At 36.7% G+C, this 19,887-nt stretch overlaps 2 protein-coding genes across 3 annotated transcripts; both read right to left on the bottom strand.

Moving 5' to 3' along the window:
- Positions 1-6,693: 6,693 nt before the first annotated feature.
- On the bottom strand, positions 6,694-7,611 carry Or5ac23 (olfactory receptor family 5 subfamily AC member 23). The gene has a single exon (NM_001001101.1). The coding sequence runs from the start codon at positions 7,609-7,611 to the stop codon at positions 6,694-6,696; it is 918 nt and encodes a 305-aa protein (NP_001001101.1).
- A 7,123-nt stretch (positions 7,612-14,734) lies between these two features.
- On the bottom strand, positions 14,735-19,673 carry Or5ac24 (olfactory receptor family 5 subfamily AC member 24). Of its 2 annotated transcripts, XM_087576726.1 has the most exons (2): positions 19,665-19,673; positions 14,735-15,655 (listed from the first exon to the last, which is right to left on the bottom strand). In XM_087576726.1, exons 1-2 carry the CDS (start codon positions 19,671-19,673, stop codon positions 14,735-14,737), a joined length of 930 nt encoding a protein of 309 aa, XP_087432852.1. The 2 variants fall into 2 exon arrangements, with proteins under 2 accessions (XP_087432852.1, NP_001001100.1); NM_001001100.1 differs by lacking the exon at positions 19,665-19,673.
- Positions 19,674-19,887: the final 214 nt, after the last annotated feature.

The raw sequence follows: 19,887 nt of genomic DNA, 5'->3' as shown, positions 1-19,887 counted from the left end.
AAGGTATGGTAGAATTCTGCACTAAAGCCATCTGGCCCTGTTTGTTTTGTTTTGTTTTGTTTTGTTTGGGGGCAGGGGGAGTTAATGACTTCTATTTCCTTTTGAGATGTGGGCCTGTTTAGAAAGTTTACCTGTCACACCCTCGGATCCCGGCCCACAGCAGCTCTCTGCTCCCAAACCCCGTGGGAGAGAGACCTCACCGCCTGATCAGGTGGGCACTCCTGAGGCTGCAGAGCGGAGGAGACCACCAACACTGCCCACCCCTGCCCACATCCCTGGCCCAAGAGGCAACTGTATAAGGCCTCTGGGTTCCCGTGGGGGAGGGCCCAGGAGCGGCAGGACCCCTGCCAGAGACACCGCCGGACCCTGAAGGAAACAGACCAGATAAACAGTTCTCTGCACCCAAATCCCGTGGGAGGGAGAGCTAAACCTTCAGAGAGGCAGACACGCCTGGGAAACCAGAAGAGACTGCACTCTGTGCACATCCAGACGCCAGAGGAAAACACCAAACGTCATCTGGAACCCTGGTGCACGGAGGGTCCCGGAAAGAGCGGCGCAGATCTTCCCAGTTGCTGCCGCCACAGAGAGGACTTAGGCAGTACCCCACGAGCAAACTTGAGCCTTGGAACCGCAGGTAGGACCAACTTTTCCCCTGCAAGAAACCTGCCTGGTGAACTCAAGACACAGGCCCACAGGAACAGCTGAAGACCTGTAGAGAGGAAAAACTACACGCCCGAAAGCAGAACACTCTGTCCCCATAACTGGCTGAAAGAAAACAGGAAAACAGGTCTACAGCACTCCTGACACACAGGCTTATAGGACAGTCTAGCCACGGTCAGAAATAGCAGAACAAAGTAACACTAGAGATAATCTGATGGCGAGAGGCAAGTGCAGGAACCCAAACAACAGAAACCAAGACTACATGACATCATCGGAGCCCAATTCTCCCACCAAAGCAAACACGGAATATCCAAACACACCAGAAAAGCAGGATCTAGTTTCAAAATCATATTTGATCATGATGCTGGAGGACTTCAAGAAAGACATAAAGAACTCCCTTAGAGAACAAGTAGAAGCCTACAGAGAGGAATCGCAAAAATCCCTGAAAGAATTCCAGGAAAACACAATCAAACAGTTGAAGGAATTAAAAATGGAAATAGAAGCAATCAAGAAAGAACACATGGAAACAACCCTGGACATAGAAAATCAAAAGAAAAGACAAGGAGCTGTAGATACAAGCTTCACCAACAGAATACAAGAGATGGAAGAGAGAATCTCGGGAGCAGAAGATTCCATAGAAATCATTGACTCAACTGTCAAAGATAATGTAAAGCAGAAAAAGCTACTGGTCCAAAACATACAGGAAATCCAGGACTCAATGAGAAGATCAAACCTAAGGATAATAGGTATAGAAGAGAGTGAAGACTCCCAGCTCAAAGGACCAGTAAATATCTTCAACAAAATCATAGAAGAAAACTTCCCTAACCTAAAAAAAGAGATACCCATAGGCATACAAGAAGCCTACAGAACTCCAAATAGATTGGACCAGAAAAGAAACACCTCCCGTCACATAATAGTCAAAACACCAAACGCACAAAATAAAGAAAGAATATTAAAAGCAGTAAGGGAAAAAGGTCAAGTAACATATAAAGGCAGAACTATCAGAATCACACCAGACTTTTCGCCAGAAACTATGAAGGCCAGAAGATCCTGGACAGATGTCATACAGACCCTAAGAGAACACAAATGCCAGCCCAGGTTACTGTATCCTGCAAAACTCTCAATTAACATAGATGGAGAAACCAAGATATTCCATGACAAAACCAAATTTACACAATATCTTTCTACAAATCCAGCACTACAAAGGATAATAAAGGGTAAAGCCCAACATAAGGAGGCAAGCTATACCCTAGAAGAAGCAAGAAACTAATCGTCTTGGCAACAAAACAAAGAGAATGAAAGCACACAAACATAACCTCACATCCAAATATGAATATAACGGGAAGCAATAATCACTATTCCTTAATATCTCTCAATATCAATGGCCTCAACTCCCCAATAAAAAGACATAGATTAACAAACTGGATACGCAACAAGGACCCTGCATTCTGCTGCCTACAGGAAACACACCTCAGAGACAAAGACAGACACTACCTCAGAGTGAAAGGCTGGAAAACAACTTTCCAAGCAAATGGTCAGAAGAAGCAAGCTGGAGTAGCCATTCTAATATCAAATAAAATCAATTTTCAATTAAAAGTCATCAAAAAGGATAAGGAAGGACACTTCATATTCATCAAAGGAAAAATCCACCAAGATGAACTCTCAATCCTCATCTTCGATTGGTTTATATACAAGTGTGCAATTTCTAGGCTTGAAAGTAAAATGATGCTATCTGGTGCTGGATAGAGGAGCCTTATTTTTTATTATGGCAGCTTGCTATTTTTGTAACATGGTGATTTGGTTGAACACAATAAAGTACAGTAGTAACTGATCTCCCCCTCTTCCTGGATGAGTGAGGAGATGATTAAATGTTGATGTCAGCATCCATGAGCATATTCAGATGAGTTTCTACTTCTGTTGAAAAGGATGCTGTGTTTGATTGTGGTCCGAAGCTTTGAAGCACTACTTGGCATCTCCTTCCTTGGAGGTCTCACTGTTTAAACATAACAGATTTGATAGCTTGTTGGTAAGGTGAGGTCCAGCTTGTCTCCACTAGGTCATCTTCATGTGAATCCGGTGGTTATACGGTTTTGTTCTAGGGATATTTCATTTTTTTTAATAACGGTTTTAGCTGACATTCATGGAGAGAATGAATCCTTAGAAGTGTGCCACTAGTGAAAGGAAATCCTGTCTAGAGTATGTTTCTTTACAAAGCTGTGTCACACCATCCTTTGGGCCCTCTGCTGGAAAAGTAGAATCAAGTCTCAAATAATGCCTTTTAAATTGTATCCTCTAGTATTATAGATGTAGGACAGTACTGTATCATACCTCTGTGGATGTAAAATAGCTTGTACCTGCTTTATGATACGTAGTAGTGACCGTGCTTTATCAGAGCTGTTTTTAATGATGTTGCTCAGAATGTTTTCTTTCCAGATGATGATTGAGAAGCTAATTTTAAAAAAAATGGTGCCAGGTACCACAAGAGTAACAGAACTGTGCTGTTTTCTCGGGTTTTGTTTTTTTACTTTTTTTTTTAATGGAGTTTGCTGGATGTCTCTACAGTTTTGTTCAGATGACTGCAGAACCTGGAAAAGCTGTTGCTGCTGTTGATGCATAACACACTGCTATTATTGGTCTTTTTATATAAATATAAATATATATATACAGATATATAATTTGAATTTTTTGAAACTTTACCTGTGCTGTCAACTTTCGAAAAAAGTATCCCCGTTTACTGTGTTGAGTTGGCACTGTACAGAAATTAACAGCCATATTGGTCTAGAAATGTTGAACTTAAGTTTTTTCCATTTGTACAGGGGTAACACACTGTATTAAATATGTAAGGTCTTATATACGTGGGTTTGATTACAAAAACTAATAAAGTATTCTCTAAATTAAAAAAAAAAGAAAGTTTACCTGTGGGGTTGGGCATTTAGCTCAGTGGTAGAGTGCTTGCCTAGCAAGCACAAGGCCCTGGGTTCGGTCCCCAGCTCCGAAAAAAAGAAAAGAAAAAAAAAAAGAAAGAAAGTTTACCTGCTCTTGATTTAAATTTGGTATGTGGTATCTATCTAGAAAACCATCCATTTCATCTACATTTTCCAGTTTGTTGAGTACAGGCTTTTGTAATGGCATCTGATGGCTTTTTTTTTAATTTCATCAGTTTCTGTTGTTATGTCTCCCTTTTCATTTCTAATTTTGCTAATTTGGATACTGTCTCTGTGCCCTTTAAAGGTTTATCTATCTTCTTCATTTACTCAAAAACCAGCTTTTGGTTTTGTTGATTCTTTGTAGAATTAACACAGAAAATGTGGTTCGTTTACACAACGGTATACTACCCAGCTATTAAGAACAAGGACATCCTGAGTTTTGCAGGAAATGAATGAAACTAGAAAATATCATCCTAAATGGTATGTACTCACTAATAACTGGATATTAGTCCCCCCAAAAGTACAGAATACCCAGGACAGTCCACAGAACTCAAAAAGGTGAACAGGCCAAAGGGCCCATGGGATAATGTCTCAATCTCACTTGGGAGGGAGAAGAAAGCAAAAACAGCAGAATGGAGGGAGGAAGTGTCCTGAGCGGGAAAGGGAACAGGGAGGGGAAGAGGTAGAACATGATCAGGTATCAGGTGGGAGAAAAGGACTGAAACCCTGGGGGCCAGAAGAAGGAATGGAAACATGAGGTAGGGGGATATTCCAGAATGTACCAGAGACAAGAGAGGAGAGATACTCTCAAGACTCAAAGGGAGGATCCTATAATGGGGAGAGGAAATGTATAGAGCCCACCTCCAGCAAAAAGATAGGGCATCAAGTGACGGATGGGCTTGTCATTCCACAGTCAAAATCTCTGACCCATAATTATTCCTGTACAAAAGAAATGCAGGGACAAAACTGGAGAAGGGCCTGAGGAAAAGAAGGTCCAGCCACAGGCCCAAGGTAGAATCCCGGTCAAAGGGAGGTCCCAAGGCCCGACAGTATTACTGAGGTTATGGAGTGCTCACAAAAAGGGCCCTATCATGACTGCAATCCAAAAGACCCAGCAAACAGCTGAAAGAGACAGATGATGATGATATTTACATCCAACCAATGGACAGAAGCTGGTGACCCCTGTGGTTGAATTGAGGAAAAGCTGGAAGAAGCTTAGGAGAAAGGAAACCCTGTAAGAGGACCAGCAGTCTCAACCAACCTGGTCCCTGGGATCTCTCAGACACTGGATCACCAACCAGGCAGTGTACACCATCCAATATGATATAAGGCTCCCAGCACATATTCCACAGAGTACTGCTAGGTATGGGTTCAGTCAGAGAATATGCACCTAACCCTCAAGAGATATCAGACATAAATATCACAATGAGATACTGAGATTTTAGTTGAATGAAACCAATTATAAATAACCACAACAAGATGTGAATGTTGTCTTAACTTACACTTTCTATTATAGAACATATTACACCATTACTTTATAACTTAGTCTCAATCTGGTGTTTAGAGATGTTACCATACTTTTTTCTCTAAAAGACCTCTAGGTCATCCTTACTCACCTCTGGAACATCATGAAATAGGCTTAATAGTTTAGTATATTTTCTCTACCTCCTGAGATTGCAAATTCCCATTAGAATAGTCCATTATTCTCTGCTTATAGCACTTGAGGACTTATCTTGCCCAGAGTTTTAAACTATTCCATATTTCTGCTGCAAACAAATTCCAAAGGCCTAAGAAACACAAGATCAGATAATGAAAGAAACAACACTGGATGATACCAATATTCTGACTGAGCTTCTTGTCAAAAAAAGAGAAAATATATATTGGGGCTTAAATTTCCTGGAAATTATGGTCCCTGGGGCAAGGAGGTCAGTGTGGCAGAAACTTGAATCAGTGCAGCACATTGCATACATTCTCAGAGAGCAGATAACAAGTGGAGTGGAGCTATTAGGACTCAAGTCCTGCTTACAAGAAATCACTATCATCCAGCTGGGTTGAACCTCATAAAAGTTTCACAATCTTCCCGAACAGTGCCAAACTAGAAACTAAGTGTCCAACATCAGAGCCTATAGGACCATTTCACATTCAACAGTTTTATTCCTTATCCCTTCAGAAGGTTGAGTAAATAGTACAACCATGTTCTCAAATACTCTGCATTGTGGTTTCTAAAGCTGATACAGTTCAACTTTTTCTCAGATTTTTTCAACTCCCTGAGAAATTATAAAGTCGTGGCAAAAATATTTCTTATCAACTCTGTTGATTTCATGAGTCTCAAGAAAAGAAGCACAGCGTATCTGTTTACCTTACTCTCAATGAGATTCATTTGGAGACCTTGACTAGTAGATGTAGTAAGATCTTTGGTTCAGGGCCAAAGAAATGTGTTAAAAACAAAACATACACACAGGCAAAAATAAAATAATATTTAAAAGAAGGACATTTTATAAGAATTTAAATTTTTCTTTTTATGCTCCATAAAAGTTCTTTTGAATTTTTATCCTACAAATTTGAGAATTTTTGATAAAGGTAACATAAATAGTCAGATTACTTTTAAATCTCCACAAATCTTTACTTTAAGTTTTTAGATAATATCCCTTGTCAAATGTTGCATAAATAATCTTTATCTGTATACTGGTAATATGACTCCAAATTATTTAAATAAACTTTCTTCAAGAAATTATTAGGATAGAAAATAGGTTTCAAGAAAATAATTTATGCAGCCTAAGATTGCTTTTTTGGTTTAAAAACTGAAAAATTAGTAATATGGATCTTAAAACCAAAAGCTTAATAATTTAATGATGAAACCAATGAAGTAGATTTCACAGTGAGTATGAATTTCAAAGCAATGAAAAATTCTGATTAGATTTTTAAGTCCTTGTTAATTATTTTATGGCCATATTACTAAGAGAGCAATTCACAGTCTAAATTTGCATTTTTGTTTAACAATATGTAAAATTTCAATTATATGCAAAACACAAAATCAAATATTACAATGGAATTCAACAAAGAGGAAAGGGATGGGAAAAGTCTTAAAATATTTAGTAATTATTTATTATTTGATGACTTTTCTCAATGCACACAAAACTTCCTTGTTTCTTAAGCTGTAAATAAAGGGGTTTAGCAGAGGAATCACAACTGTATAGAACAGAGAATACATTTTATCCTGGTTTTCACCTGGGGCAGACCCATGACTTACATACATGAAGAGGAGAGTACCATAGAACAAAGAGACAGAGAACAAGTGGGAACTGCAGGTGAAGAAAGCTTTTCTTCTGCCCTTCTCAGACTTCATGTACAGAACAGCAAATAGGACTCGAGCATAAGAGACTACAATGGTCACAGAGGTACTGATTTGTATGGAAGAAGCAAAAATAAAAATTACCAATGCATTAAGAGTTGGATCTGTGCAGGAAATTGTATAGAGTGGCAAAATTTCACAGTAGAAATGATCAATAACGTTAGACCTACAAAATGTTAATCTGAATAATAATCCCACATGAACTATAGGGTTTAGAAAACCAATGATATATGACATACTGATTAGCACAGTGCAGAGTCTTTTGGACATCACCACTAGATAGAGCAGAGGGTTACATATGGCTACATACCGGTCATAGGCCATCGCTACCAGAAGGAAAATTTCTGTGGTTGCACTGAAACAAAAAAAATAATATTGGGCAAAACACTCACCCATGGATATCATGTCATTCCTATTTAAAAATTTCATAAGCATCTTTGGTGTCACAGAGGATGAAGTGCAGGCATCAGCAAAGGCTAAATTTCCAAGGAAAAGGTACATGGGTGTGTGAAGATGGGGGTCCTTCCAGATGAGAAAGATTAAGCCAAGGTTGCCCACCATGGTGGTGACATAGATGAGGAAGAACACCAGGAACAGGGGGACTTGCAGCTCTGGACGATCTGTTATTCCTCTGAGAACAAACTCAGTCAGCTGGGTACTGTTTCCTCCCATCCCAACCCCTCCAGATGCTCACTGCAGAGATGAAATAAAGAAAACATAACCAAGACTCAATGAGAACAGTACCAGATCATAGTCCACTCATCCATGTCAGAAGCTCCTTAAGAAACAAGAAAAAAGTGAACTGTTTCTGCTTTCAAAGCTTTCCTGAAGTAGAGATCAGTTTAGGAACAATTTTGATGCATACATTTTATAACATGCAATTATCTGAGAAGTAAGCACATTTGTAATTTATATTTTTATACAAAATTTAGAATGGCAAAAATGCAAAATACATATTATACTAAATAAAAACATGCTCAAGCTGAAAAGTCTCATTCCATAAGGAATTGCTTTACATGATGACATTTTGATTTCTCATTCAAGATGGATTTGAACATGCTGACTCTCCCCGATTCTCTCTCCTCCTCTCTTGTTTCCCTTTACCTTCTCAAGAGGGGTCATCCTAATTTTCAGCTCATACACATCTTTCAAATATTCTTATAGGAGAAAAATGGAGTGTACTTCATGTGATATATATATATATATTTGTGTTTCTCTCATTCTAAGACATAAACAAGTCAGGTAATAAGATGGTAACTTAAAACATTTCTGCTCTTTCTGTCCATTTCAAATATGTTACTTGACGATACATTCATAAAAATAATCCCCAACTTTTAATATAATTTTTATATTTTCTCATCAAAATACATGTAAAGAACCATTAATTCATTTCCTTATGTTATTAAGGAGACCTGAATTAAAATATTTTGATTTGAAGTTTGTCACAAAGAACATGTTCCTCATATGTTAATCCATGATCTTGCAATCACATTTACATATACAAACATATGCACAGTTTGTTTGCATAATACTAATAGACCTAAGAAACGTAATTTAAACATGCCTATGTGGAAAACTATCCAGTGAATTATGAATATCTTAATATTTCAGTTTTCCATGGCTTTAAAGAGGTTTTAACAATGTTTCATTATTTCCTGAGACTTTAATTGCTGAAAGGAGATTGAGAAATTAAAGATCCTGTTTAATATCACAGAACACATATTCGTAGAATGTATAGTCAATGTCTCCAATATCTGCATTCTGCTTAAATGATAAAAACTAACTTTTCTATCAATTAGGTAGAGCATGAAACTAATTTATTATGTCCACAGACATAACATGCAAGGCCAAAGATTTCACCAAGTCATCTGTACCCATGAAAGTAACCAGCCAGTGCAGTGACGCCAAGTCCTATATGACACCGCACGGAAAGCGTTCACGTAAGGAGCACCATACTGTATCGTTGTAATGATAAATATGCACAATTGTGGGTTAAAGGTCATATGTGCAATTAAATCAGTGCACTGATGACCTAAAACTGAGGTTGATCAATTAAAAATAGCAGGGCCTTGGTGTTCACAGAATAGGAATAGCCATGGAGTCTTACAGCAAGTACAGCCAAATGTGTTTCCTACCAACATACACTTTTACTTTGTTAAAACTTTAATATGCAAGTCTTTGTAGAATTAGCTAATAGCTCCATATCTATAACTATGATTTTAACAAGCTAATTTTCTCAATTTGCTTTATTATTTTAAAAGGAGTATAAATTAAAACTCTTTCGATCAAAGGATCAAAGAATAGGCAATGAATCATCTTGTAGTAAAATATGTAGAAGAAATAGAGAAATGAACACAGGTAATCGTTTGTTTCTTCATTTCAACTAAACTAAAAACACTATTCTGTGAAATTAGCTCACTTCCTTCTTTACTGGGAATAGGTAGGAGGAGATACGCTTAGATTTTCACTGGATGCTGAAACATTAGCAGAGTAAAAGTCACAAAGAGAAATTTTACTTAATAATCACAGCATAGAGGTTCATCACATGGACTCATACATTTCCAGGATTGAGCTCAAATCTTTGGTGTATTAATACATAGCTGTGAGTCATAGGGATTTAGAGAAAATGAACAGTACAACAAAATATTTCATTTAGCTTTTCAGTACTCCTGTGTGTCCCACTTGTTAGGTAACTTCCCTAAATTATATTTACACTAATTATTTTCATGCAGTTATTGACACATTAGGACAAATTTTGGGTCATGAATTGGTTGAATTATATAAAAGGATAGTATTATGTTTCTTACCAAATTACTATGAAAATCTCTGCCGGCAAGATAACAAGAACTCATGACAATATTAAAACCTCAGGAAATAGAGTGTCCATAGCTGTCCTTCTCATGGCAATGGACTTTAGCAAAAGAAGTTTCTGTGAGGCTTATTGGTCTGCTTCAATTGTATTTTTAAAGTCAATGTTAAAACTCCTGCAGTGCAAACAAAAACTCCCTATAGAATAAAGAAAATCTGCTGGGCATTGTTTATCATTCAGCTAATTATTACTAACACAGCTACTGTAATGGTCCTGCATAGTCTTGCATGTTTTCTAAAACCAAAATATGAAAGGTCAGTTGTAAATAAATACTTACTCCACTGACTCAATAACTATTTTATAATGTTTAGGAAAATATTTGTGTTGATATTAGGATAGATATTACCTCCTTGGAAATTATCAAGTGCTCTCAAAGCATTTTATAAGTTAAACAAGTATTTATTAATTCAGATTTGTTTTACACTGTTCTCCCACTGAGAATAAATTTTATTAAACCATATGATATTTCCAGTATGAATGCATTTCTCACATATAAAATCAGCAAACTTAATGTGACTTACTGTAACAAATATCAAAACATATTAAAAGCTATGAAAATATCTAAAAACTTAACGAGAACAAAATGCTTCTATCTCACTGATTACTGGTGAATATTGACAGCATTTTCATTTAAACATCTCCCACCATCTCTCCATTCATCTCTTCTCATTTATGTGTATTGTATCAATATAAACTGTTAAAAAAACAATGATATGAATATACATATACTTTCTTAACAAAATAGGTGACTACTTTCTAATATCTTAACTTGAAAATTCACAGGCTTATTTCTCCTGGTTATAAAAGTTTTGTGAAAACATCCCCACACCTAAGTCTCAAAGAACATTGAAGAAAGAAGGGCAGGCAGACTGATTGTAAGAACCAGAAAGTCAGGGAATTTGCCTTGAGGTTGTGTCTCCTAGGAAATTCAGGAGCAACAGCCATAAAGTCTCAGCACCATTGCTAGCCAAATGTGAGCAGAGTCAGAATGACATCAACAAACATGCCAAACTGGATGGGGAAAAGCCCATGAGACCTCAGCCCTCCACAAAGAGCTATGAGAAACTGAGGAAAGCTGAGAACAGAAGTGATCTTCCCCAGGGAAGAGCACAATTGGTTGTCCAGTGTCAAATTGTCAGCCCCGAAAACATACATAATAGTGACTTTAAATGAACTTGGCAGGTCCATATGTTAAAACAACTTTAATCTATTGTATTTATATACAGGTATGAGTGCAATGGTAATTCTTGAAAAAGGATGCCATGAATTTGAAGGAGAGTAGAGATGGGTATGTGGAAGTGTTTGGAAGGAGGAAAAAATTGAGAAAAATATTGTAATTACATTAAGTCTCAAAAAAGCCCTATGAATATCTCTGATCTTAAAGTCTAAAATTGGAAAAACATGGCAAATAAATATGTATATGTATATAATATGTCTAATATATGTATGTGTGTATGTGTGTATACTGTTACGAATGCTGTCTTACAATTTTCCCATGAGACTGTGGGTGTATTGTGACCATTTACATTACATATCCAGAGCAACACGTTTTGCTTTCTTATACAAGCCAAAGAAAACCAACATATTATGTTTGTATGTATACGCCTGATCACATATCTATATCTACACAAACAATGCACAAAATACCCTGACCCATATGTAGTTGGAAAAGCTATGACTTCTGGAAAAGTTATAACTTGCCATAAATTTATGAAAACCAGAACATTATGGTTGCATATATTTAATGAGTACAAATTGATATTTTGATATATCCATGCAGTACTTCATGATTAGCCATTGTCACCACACTATGAATCCATCATACAATGTCTTCTTATCGTCCTGAAACCTTCCCTGAACAGCCATTTCCTTAGTCAGGCAACTCTTTTTTTTTTTTTTTATTAACTTGAGTATTTCTTATATACATTTCGAGTGTTATTCCCTTTCCCGGTTTCCGAGCAAACATCCCCCTCCCCCCTCCCCTTCCTTATGGGTGTTCCCCTCCCCACCCTCCCCCCATTGCCACCCTCCCCCCAACAATCTAGTTCACTGGGGGTTCAGTCTTAGCAGGACCCAGGGCTTCCCCTTCCACTGGTGCTCTTACTAGGATATTCATTGCTACCTATGAGGTCAGAGTCCAGGGTCAGTCCATGTATAGTCTTTAGGTAGTGGCTTAGTCCCTGGAAGCTCTGGTTATTTGGCATTGTTGTACATATGGGGTCTCGAGCCCCTTCAAGCTCTTCCAGTTCTTTCTCTGATTCAGTCAGGCAACTCTTAAGGCTCTAAGAACTCCGGATCTAACCTTGTTTATGTGCAGCAGTGCTTCAGAGTCTGCACTGGGCCTTCTAAGCCTGAGTAACTCACTTAGCATATTGTTCACATGCACCCATATTTTTCAAAGCCCATAATTTCCATAATTTGAATACTAATCTTTTTGCACGTTCACCTCATTTTCTCTGTCAACCCGCCCACTAGTGTGAATGTAGGACACGTTAGTACATTCAGCATTGGGAAAGGCAATACAGTGGACTTGAGAGTGCAGAATATGAATTCTGTAATCTGCTTGCTGTTTTAGAGCCAGGTTCATCCTGTTTGGAGCACGCAGGCTTGGAGATTATGCCTCTAAGATGTTGGCCAAATAAATATTCTTACTCTTAATTTCCTCTCTAGCAAAGTAAAGTTTCTAATATGTACTTACGAGGTTTCCAGAGTCAAAGGGAGAATGAAAGGAAGCCTGCTTTCTGTCACTGGTATCAGATGATAAAGACATGTAATGGTGACTTGAATTGTATTGGAATTGGCATACTTATTCATAAATAAAGCTGCTCTCTTTTGCAAAAGAATAGAATTAAGGGAGACTGTAAATAAGATGTGTGCTGTCTGTTCGCTGGAGATTTAACTCTGTAGACAAAACAACTTTTATACCTCAAATTTTCAATATGGAACACATTCGACCATTTTTTAAAATTTTATTGGTTATTTTATGTATTTACATTTCAAATGTCATCCGCCTTCCCGGATTCCCCTCTGCAAACCCCCTATCCCATTCTCCCTCCTTCCTGCTTCTATGAGGGTGCTGCCCTTCCCACCTACCCTCTCCTGCCTCCCCATCCTGACATTCCCCTACACTGTGGAATCGAGCCTTCACAGGGCCAAGGGCCTCCCCACCCATTGATGTCAGACAATGCCATCCTCTGCTACATTTGCAGCTGGAGCCATGGGTCCCTCCTTGTGTACTATTTGGTTGGTGGTTTAGCCCTTGGGAGCTCTCAGTCTCAGTAGAGTTTTTTACAGTGCCACCACATTCGTTGCCATGCTATACTGCGAGAAACCTCTAGGTCATCTTTACTCACCTCTGTGTAGCATCGTGAGGCAGGCTTAATTGTTTAGTATATATATTCTATCTCCTGACATTGAAAACACCCATTGGAATGGCCCGTTACACCCTGTTTATAGCACTTAAAGTCTTCACTTGCCCAACGTTTGAAACTATTCTATATTCCTATTGAATATGAGTTTCAAAGGCCTGTGAAACACAAGATCAGGATAATCACTATGCAACACTTCCTGGTGCCAATCTTCTGTCTGAGCTGCTTTCTGTCAAACTTAAAGCATGGATTTAAGATTGCAATTTCTGCAAAATACTCCCCTCCCCAAACCCTGCCCACTATGGCCAAGCTTAAAGCAACGGGGCACTTTGCATACACACTCAGGAGGCAGAGCATAAATCATAAATCAAGGTCTACTGGTACTGACTTACCTCTTTCAGCCGGCTGCAAATAGTGCCACCAACTTGGGACTAAGTGTCCAGGTCAGAGCATATGGGCAATCACTACAACAGTTCTGTTCCTTTTCCTTTCAGAAGTTCGAGTAAATAGTACAATCCTGTTTTCATTTATTCTACATTATTGTTTGTGAAGCTGATAGGTAAAACTTGTTTCCATCTTTCTCATATTGTTTCAGCACCCAGAGAAATTATAAACAGTCATGGAAATAATAGTCCTTGCTGATGCTGTTGATTTCGTGTGACTCAAAACATCAAGTACAGTATATCTGTGCACCTCACTGCTAATGAGATCTATTTGGAGACCTTGACTACTAGATGCACCCAGATCTCTGGTTCCAAGCCAAAGAAAGGAGCTAAAACAAAAGATAGGCCTAGGTTTAAAAAGAAAAAAAAGACAGTCATTTTGTAAGAATTTAAATTTTTGGGGTTGGGGATTTAGCTCAGTGGTAGAGCACTTGCCGAGAAAGCGCAAGGTCCTGGCTTTGGCTCAGCTCCAAAAAAAAAAAGAGAGAGAGAGAGAAAAAGAATTTAAATTTTTATGCTCCATTTAAAAATGCTCATTTGATTTTTAATACTTTATGTTTGAGAACTTTTGATGAATGTAAATAAAATATTTATCTCTTTCAGATTACTCTTAAGTCTCAAGAAATACCCCCATTTAGGTGCTCGGATGGTATTCCTTGTCACATGTTACATAAGTATTATGCCTATACACCAGTAATATAATCACAAATTACTTAAACTATTTATATGTGCTTCCACCCAAAAATTTTTTTAAAGAGGAAAACTAATTAAACAAGTTATTTACACAGACTACATTTGCTTTTAAATAACAGTAAATTCAAAGATATTAATATAGACCTTAAAAACAAAACTTTGCCAGTCTAATGAAGAAATTAATGAAGTAACTTTCCAAGTGAGTATGAATTTTAAAATAACAAATAACTAGATTAGACCTTAAGGTCTTTGATAACTATTTTGTAACCATATTAAGACAGTCATTCACAGTCTAAGTTTGTATATATTATTTAACAATGTGTAAATTTTCAATTATGTGCAATATACAGGATTAAACAATACAATTTATTTCAAGTGAGAGGAAAAGCAGTAGAACAAATTCTGAAATACTCTAAAAATGATTAACATTTTATAATTTTTTTCAGAGCACCCAAGACTTCCTTGTTTCTTAAGCTGTAAATGAAGGGATTTAGCAGAGGAATCACAACTGTGTAGAACAGAGAATACATTTTATCCTTCTGTTTACCTGACCCAGACCCAGGGCTCACATACATGAAGAGGAGAGTACCATAGAACAAAGAGACAGAGAGCAGGTGGGCACTGCAGGTGAAGAAAGCTTTTCTTCTGCCCTTCTCAGACTTCATGTTCAGGACAGCAAATAGGACACGGGCATAAGAGACTACAATGGTCACAGAGGTACTGATTTGTATAGAAGAAGCACAAATAAAAACAACCAATGAATTAAGAGATGCATCCGTGCAAGAAATTGTATAGAGTTGCAAGATTTCACAGTAGAAATGGTCAATTACATTGGATTTACAGAAAGTTAATCTAAATAATAAGCCTATATTAAGCCCACAGTTAACAAAACCAATGATATATGACATACTGATTAGCACAGTGCAGAGTCTTTTGGACATCACCACTAGATAGAGCAGAGGGTTACATATGGCTACATAGCGGTCATAGGCCATGGCTACCAGAAGAAAAATTTCAGTAGTTGCACTGATACAAAAAAAATAATATTGGGCAAAACATTCACCCATGGATATCATGTCATTCTTATTTAAAATTTTCATAAGCATCTTTGGTGTCACTGTGGTTGAAATACAAGCATCAGCAAAGGCTAAATTTCCAAGGAAAAGGTACATGGGTGTGTGAAGATGGGGGTCCTTCCAGATGAGAAAGATTAAGCCAAGGTTGCCTACCATGGTGGTGGCATAGATGAGGAAGAACACCAGGAACAGGGGGACTTGCAGCTCTGGACGATCTGTTATTCCTCTGAGAACAAATTCAGTCAGCAGGGTGCTGTTCACCTCCATCTCAGGGTGCTGACTGAAAAGAGAGATGAGACAGAATATCTGAACAAAGCTAGCTGAGACTCTGGTCTCGTGAACCTGTGATTCATTTGTTCCTTAATCAAGAAATATATAACGTTTCTGCATTTAAAGGCACACTGGACACACAAAGTATTTTCTGACACTTAATAGATGCAATTTTTATTTGCAATATGAAAGTTCAGTGAGTAAACTATTGAACCCAGTTTACTTGACTTTGTGCAAGTTAGTCTTAGTCACCAACCAATGATGCACATACATATGATAGATATGTCGTAAAGCAAATCTACAATAGCCAAGTGTATAGGACATTTTATGCCAAATTAAATTTTAAAAGACTAGTTGAATGTGAAAAGTCTCTTTCCCAATTTCTCATCAACTTTTTCAAGTATTTTAATGAGATTATATTCACTATACAAGGTAATAGTTTACCTAATGGCATTTCAATTCATGTGTAAAAGGTCCTTTGAACATAATCATTTTCCAAAAGGTCCCTTGATTTTTCTTCCTCCTTCTTCTAGTTCCCTTTTCCTCTGAAATTTTTCCATTTCTATTTTAATTATATAACTTTTAAATATTTTATGTAAGACCAAAGGTTATTATGTCTTTGTTATTATGTCCATATTCCCCCATCCAAAGATATTGTCAGGTAAGAAGGCAGGCATAAAAATCTTATCTGAAATACACTCACAAAAACAATCACAGAATTAATGACTATTGTGGGGGTTTTTTGATGAAATTACCAAAGTGCAGATGACATAGAAATTACAAAAATGATATAAATACAATAGTTAAGGTTTTCAGTAGCTGAATTCAACTTAAATGCTAAATTATAATTTTTATATAGAAAATTTAGTGAGAAAAAATAAACAAATTGATTGTTGATAACTATAGATATAATTGGGAAGACAGAAAATTTCAAGTTTTGTGGTACCCACAAATGTAATAAATGGGGGAAGTTATACTAGATGACAAAGAAAACCAGAAGGAAATTCAAATCAATATCACCATAGTGCATTTCTGTAATGACAAAGTATGCATATTTCTAGATATAACATTGCTTTATACATTGACATCACTGTATTGATGATTTAAAATAGAAGTTGGGAAGTAAAAAAAAACATTCTTATGTGACTAAGAATTTTATCAATAGGGCTAGCCTGGTTATTTTGATAAAATCTGATTATTCGATCACTCCTGCCTCAACACCCTTGTATTTTCCTACACTGGGGAAATGAACCTTCGCAGGACCAAGGGTTTCTCCTCCTATTGATGCCAGAAAATGCCATCCTCTGCTACATATGTGGCTGGAGCCATGGATCCCCCCATGTGTACCCTTTGGTTGGCATCACCAACTCTTTATACAATTACCTAATGACATCATGCTCAAATATGTGACTCCAAACAACTAATTTTCTCAATATACATCAAATTTAATATGAAGTCTATGGAGGAAAATATATATGCAAAATATAATTTAAAGCAATAGAAGCATGGAGATATGAAATAATTTTGTAGAAAGATATATAAGGTTTTTGTTCTACAAAACAGCAAAACTTCCTGTGAAATGTGTTCTCCATATTTATTAAAAATAAGAAAAAGGAAAAGCTGCTTGAAATTTTATTAGATATGTAAACACATTAACAGAGAAACTAATGGCTTGTAATAATTATTAACTATTCTAGAATCAGGTCTCACACATAAAATTATCCTATGCAAATCTTCCAAAAATTGCTGATTCTTCGTGTGTGTGTGTGTGTGTGTGTGTGTGTGTGTGTGTGTGTGTGTGTGTGTGTGTTTCTGTGTGGGTTTTTTAATGGGAAGAGAAACTAAATAATGTTTATATGTCTACTGTTCTTGAAATGTCTTAGTATTTCAGAAACCCTATATAGTCTACACCTATGAAATAGCCTTTTTCAATTGAATTCTGCTCATCCTGATCCATCATGTCAGAAACAGTCATTTTTTTTACTCATTAAATCCTCTAAATGTGGAGTTCTCACAGCTCAGCTAATGGAATATTCCTCCTCAAGTCTCTTCCAAATGCATGAGAACTACTTGTATCATTAAAATTGATTGTGTGGAAATTGTATGAAAACTTTCAGTGGGAAGAATGTATTTGTTTTGAATTTCTGTGGCTGCTGCATCAAAAAGTAATTTTAAATACCCTAAATAGATTAGCTGACCTCGTGGAAAGTCAGAAGTCCGAAGTCAGCATCACTGGATGCCATTCAAGACTGTGAGTCAACTGCACTTCCTTTACAGACCCAGGGAAAACCTCTCTCTTTGCCCTTCTAACCTCTAGTGGTGGCTACCATTCTTTGGTCTGTATTCCAACATTTGCTTTAGCTTTCCTGGGATCTTTTCTATGTATCCTTTTTATTACCTTTATTAATATTTTTGGTGTTATAATTAATCAACATGTCTCTCTTCCCTTTCTTCCCTTCAAACCCTCTCATATAGCCATCTCCACTCTATTTTGAATTTATAGCATCTTTTGTCAATTGTTACTGCATGTTTATGTGCATATGAAAGATAGATAGAATAGATAGATAGATAGATGATAGATAGATAGATAGATAGATAGATAGATAGATAGATAGATAGATAGATATAATAGATATAGATATAAATGTAATCTGTTCGGTCTGGATATTACTTGTATGTATTTTTTACAGATGGCCTTTGGCAATGACCATCAGACTGCTATGTTCTTCCCTGAGGAGGACTACCTCTCCCACCTCCAGTTTTCCTCAGCTGCCTACAGTTTTTGTGTAGGGTTGAGGCCTTGTGGGCTTTCCCCTGTGCCTATTTTTTAAGAGACAGAAAGAAAAAAACATAGTCAAAATATACTATGTGAAATTTTTAGATAAAAATGAAAAACAATCTGATAAACCCAGTGTAACTAATGTGGCAAACTCTTCTTTATGTTATAAAATACCACATAACATAAAGTATAACAGACTGCCTAAGAAGTCATGTGATCCTACTATCCTCAGGGTGTGGAAAGTGTTATTGACTCTGGAACACTTGCAAGGTAAAACTCAGAAAAGGTCCCAATTTTATAACACTATCATAATGAAGGATGTGTACCCCAACTTTTCAGATTCTCATTTCCATCAGAATTACTATTACACTCAAACAAGCTCATGAAGCTTGTTTTAGGGCTCATGGAATGTGTTGGGTTTTCTAAGATGTATTACCCCAACAGCCTATAAGATTATGATTCTTAACCACAGGTTAACCACAGGAACTCTTACAAATGTATGTGATTGATTTCAAATCTTTATTCTATAAACAGATAGTTATGAGCCCATAGATATTTAGAGAAAGTGCACAAAATATTTCATTTAGGTTTTTAGGAATCCGTTCTGTCCTGTTTGTTAGCTAAAAATGTTTCTGTATAAATTGACATAGTATGGGAAACTCTTGGTATAGAAATGATTAAATGCTTTAAATGACAATAAAATAAAATACTATTTCTGACCCAATAGCTATGAAAAGGTGTATAGATATAGATGCCACAAAATCTACATGTTCATGAAGGCACTTACCCTGCAGAAACAAGGGTATCAGTGACAGCTCTCCTTCTCACACCGGTTTTCTCTGAAAAAAAAAAAGCAGTTTGGAGGGAGTGATATTTATTTCTTCCCATATTTAACACACTTCTAATATAAAAACTTTCTTAATAATTCGAAAATCTCCCCAAAGGATAAAGCCAATCTGTTGGGCTTTGTTCACTAATAAGCAAGCCAAACTAACAGACGATTGTAACTGCTCTTACATAAGACTTTTTTCTTTCACAGTACAAAATTGTAAGCCAATTAAAGTAATGTGGAATGTTTACTTCATTGCGATTCTTCAGATGATATAACTGTTTTTCAATCAAAACTTGAACCTGAGCAACAAACAATAAACATCATAGAAAAATATGTATATGGGTATATATTGCTTGAGAATATGTATATTAATTTTCTTTCTGTCAATTATCTACTAATCCCATAGTATTTGCACTTTGAACCAATGTTCTGAGAATTCAGCAGCTATAAATAGGATAGTAGATTGAATCACACCTATGCCATTGAGAATATATTTTACTCTACCATATAATTTACATATAAAATCATTTCTCATATATGAAACCAACAAACTTAGTGTTGTTCACTCAAATCAGATATCTGAAAATTATTAAAGGAAATAAAAATACAAAATCACAG

Source organism: Rattus norvegicus, chromosome 11, assembly GCF_021556685.1.
Source record: "Rattus norvegicus strain SHRSP/BbbUtx chromosome 11, alternate assembly SHRSP_T2T, whole genome shotgun sequence".
NCBI classification, from domain to species: domain Eukaryota; kingdom Metazoa; phylum Chordata; class Mammalia; order Rodentia; family Muridae; genus Rattus; species Rattus norvegicus.
Note: the sequence above shows the minus strand (reverse complement) of the source record. Positions and strands in the feature narration are given on the sequence as shown.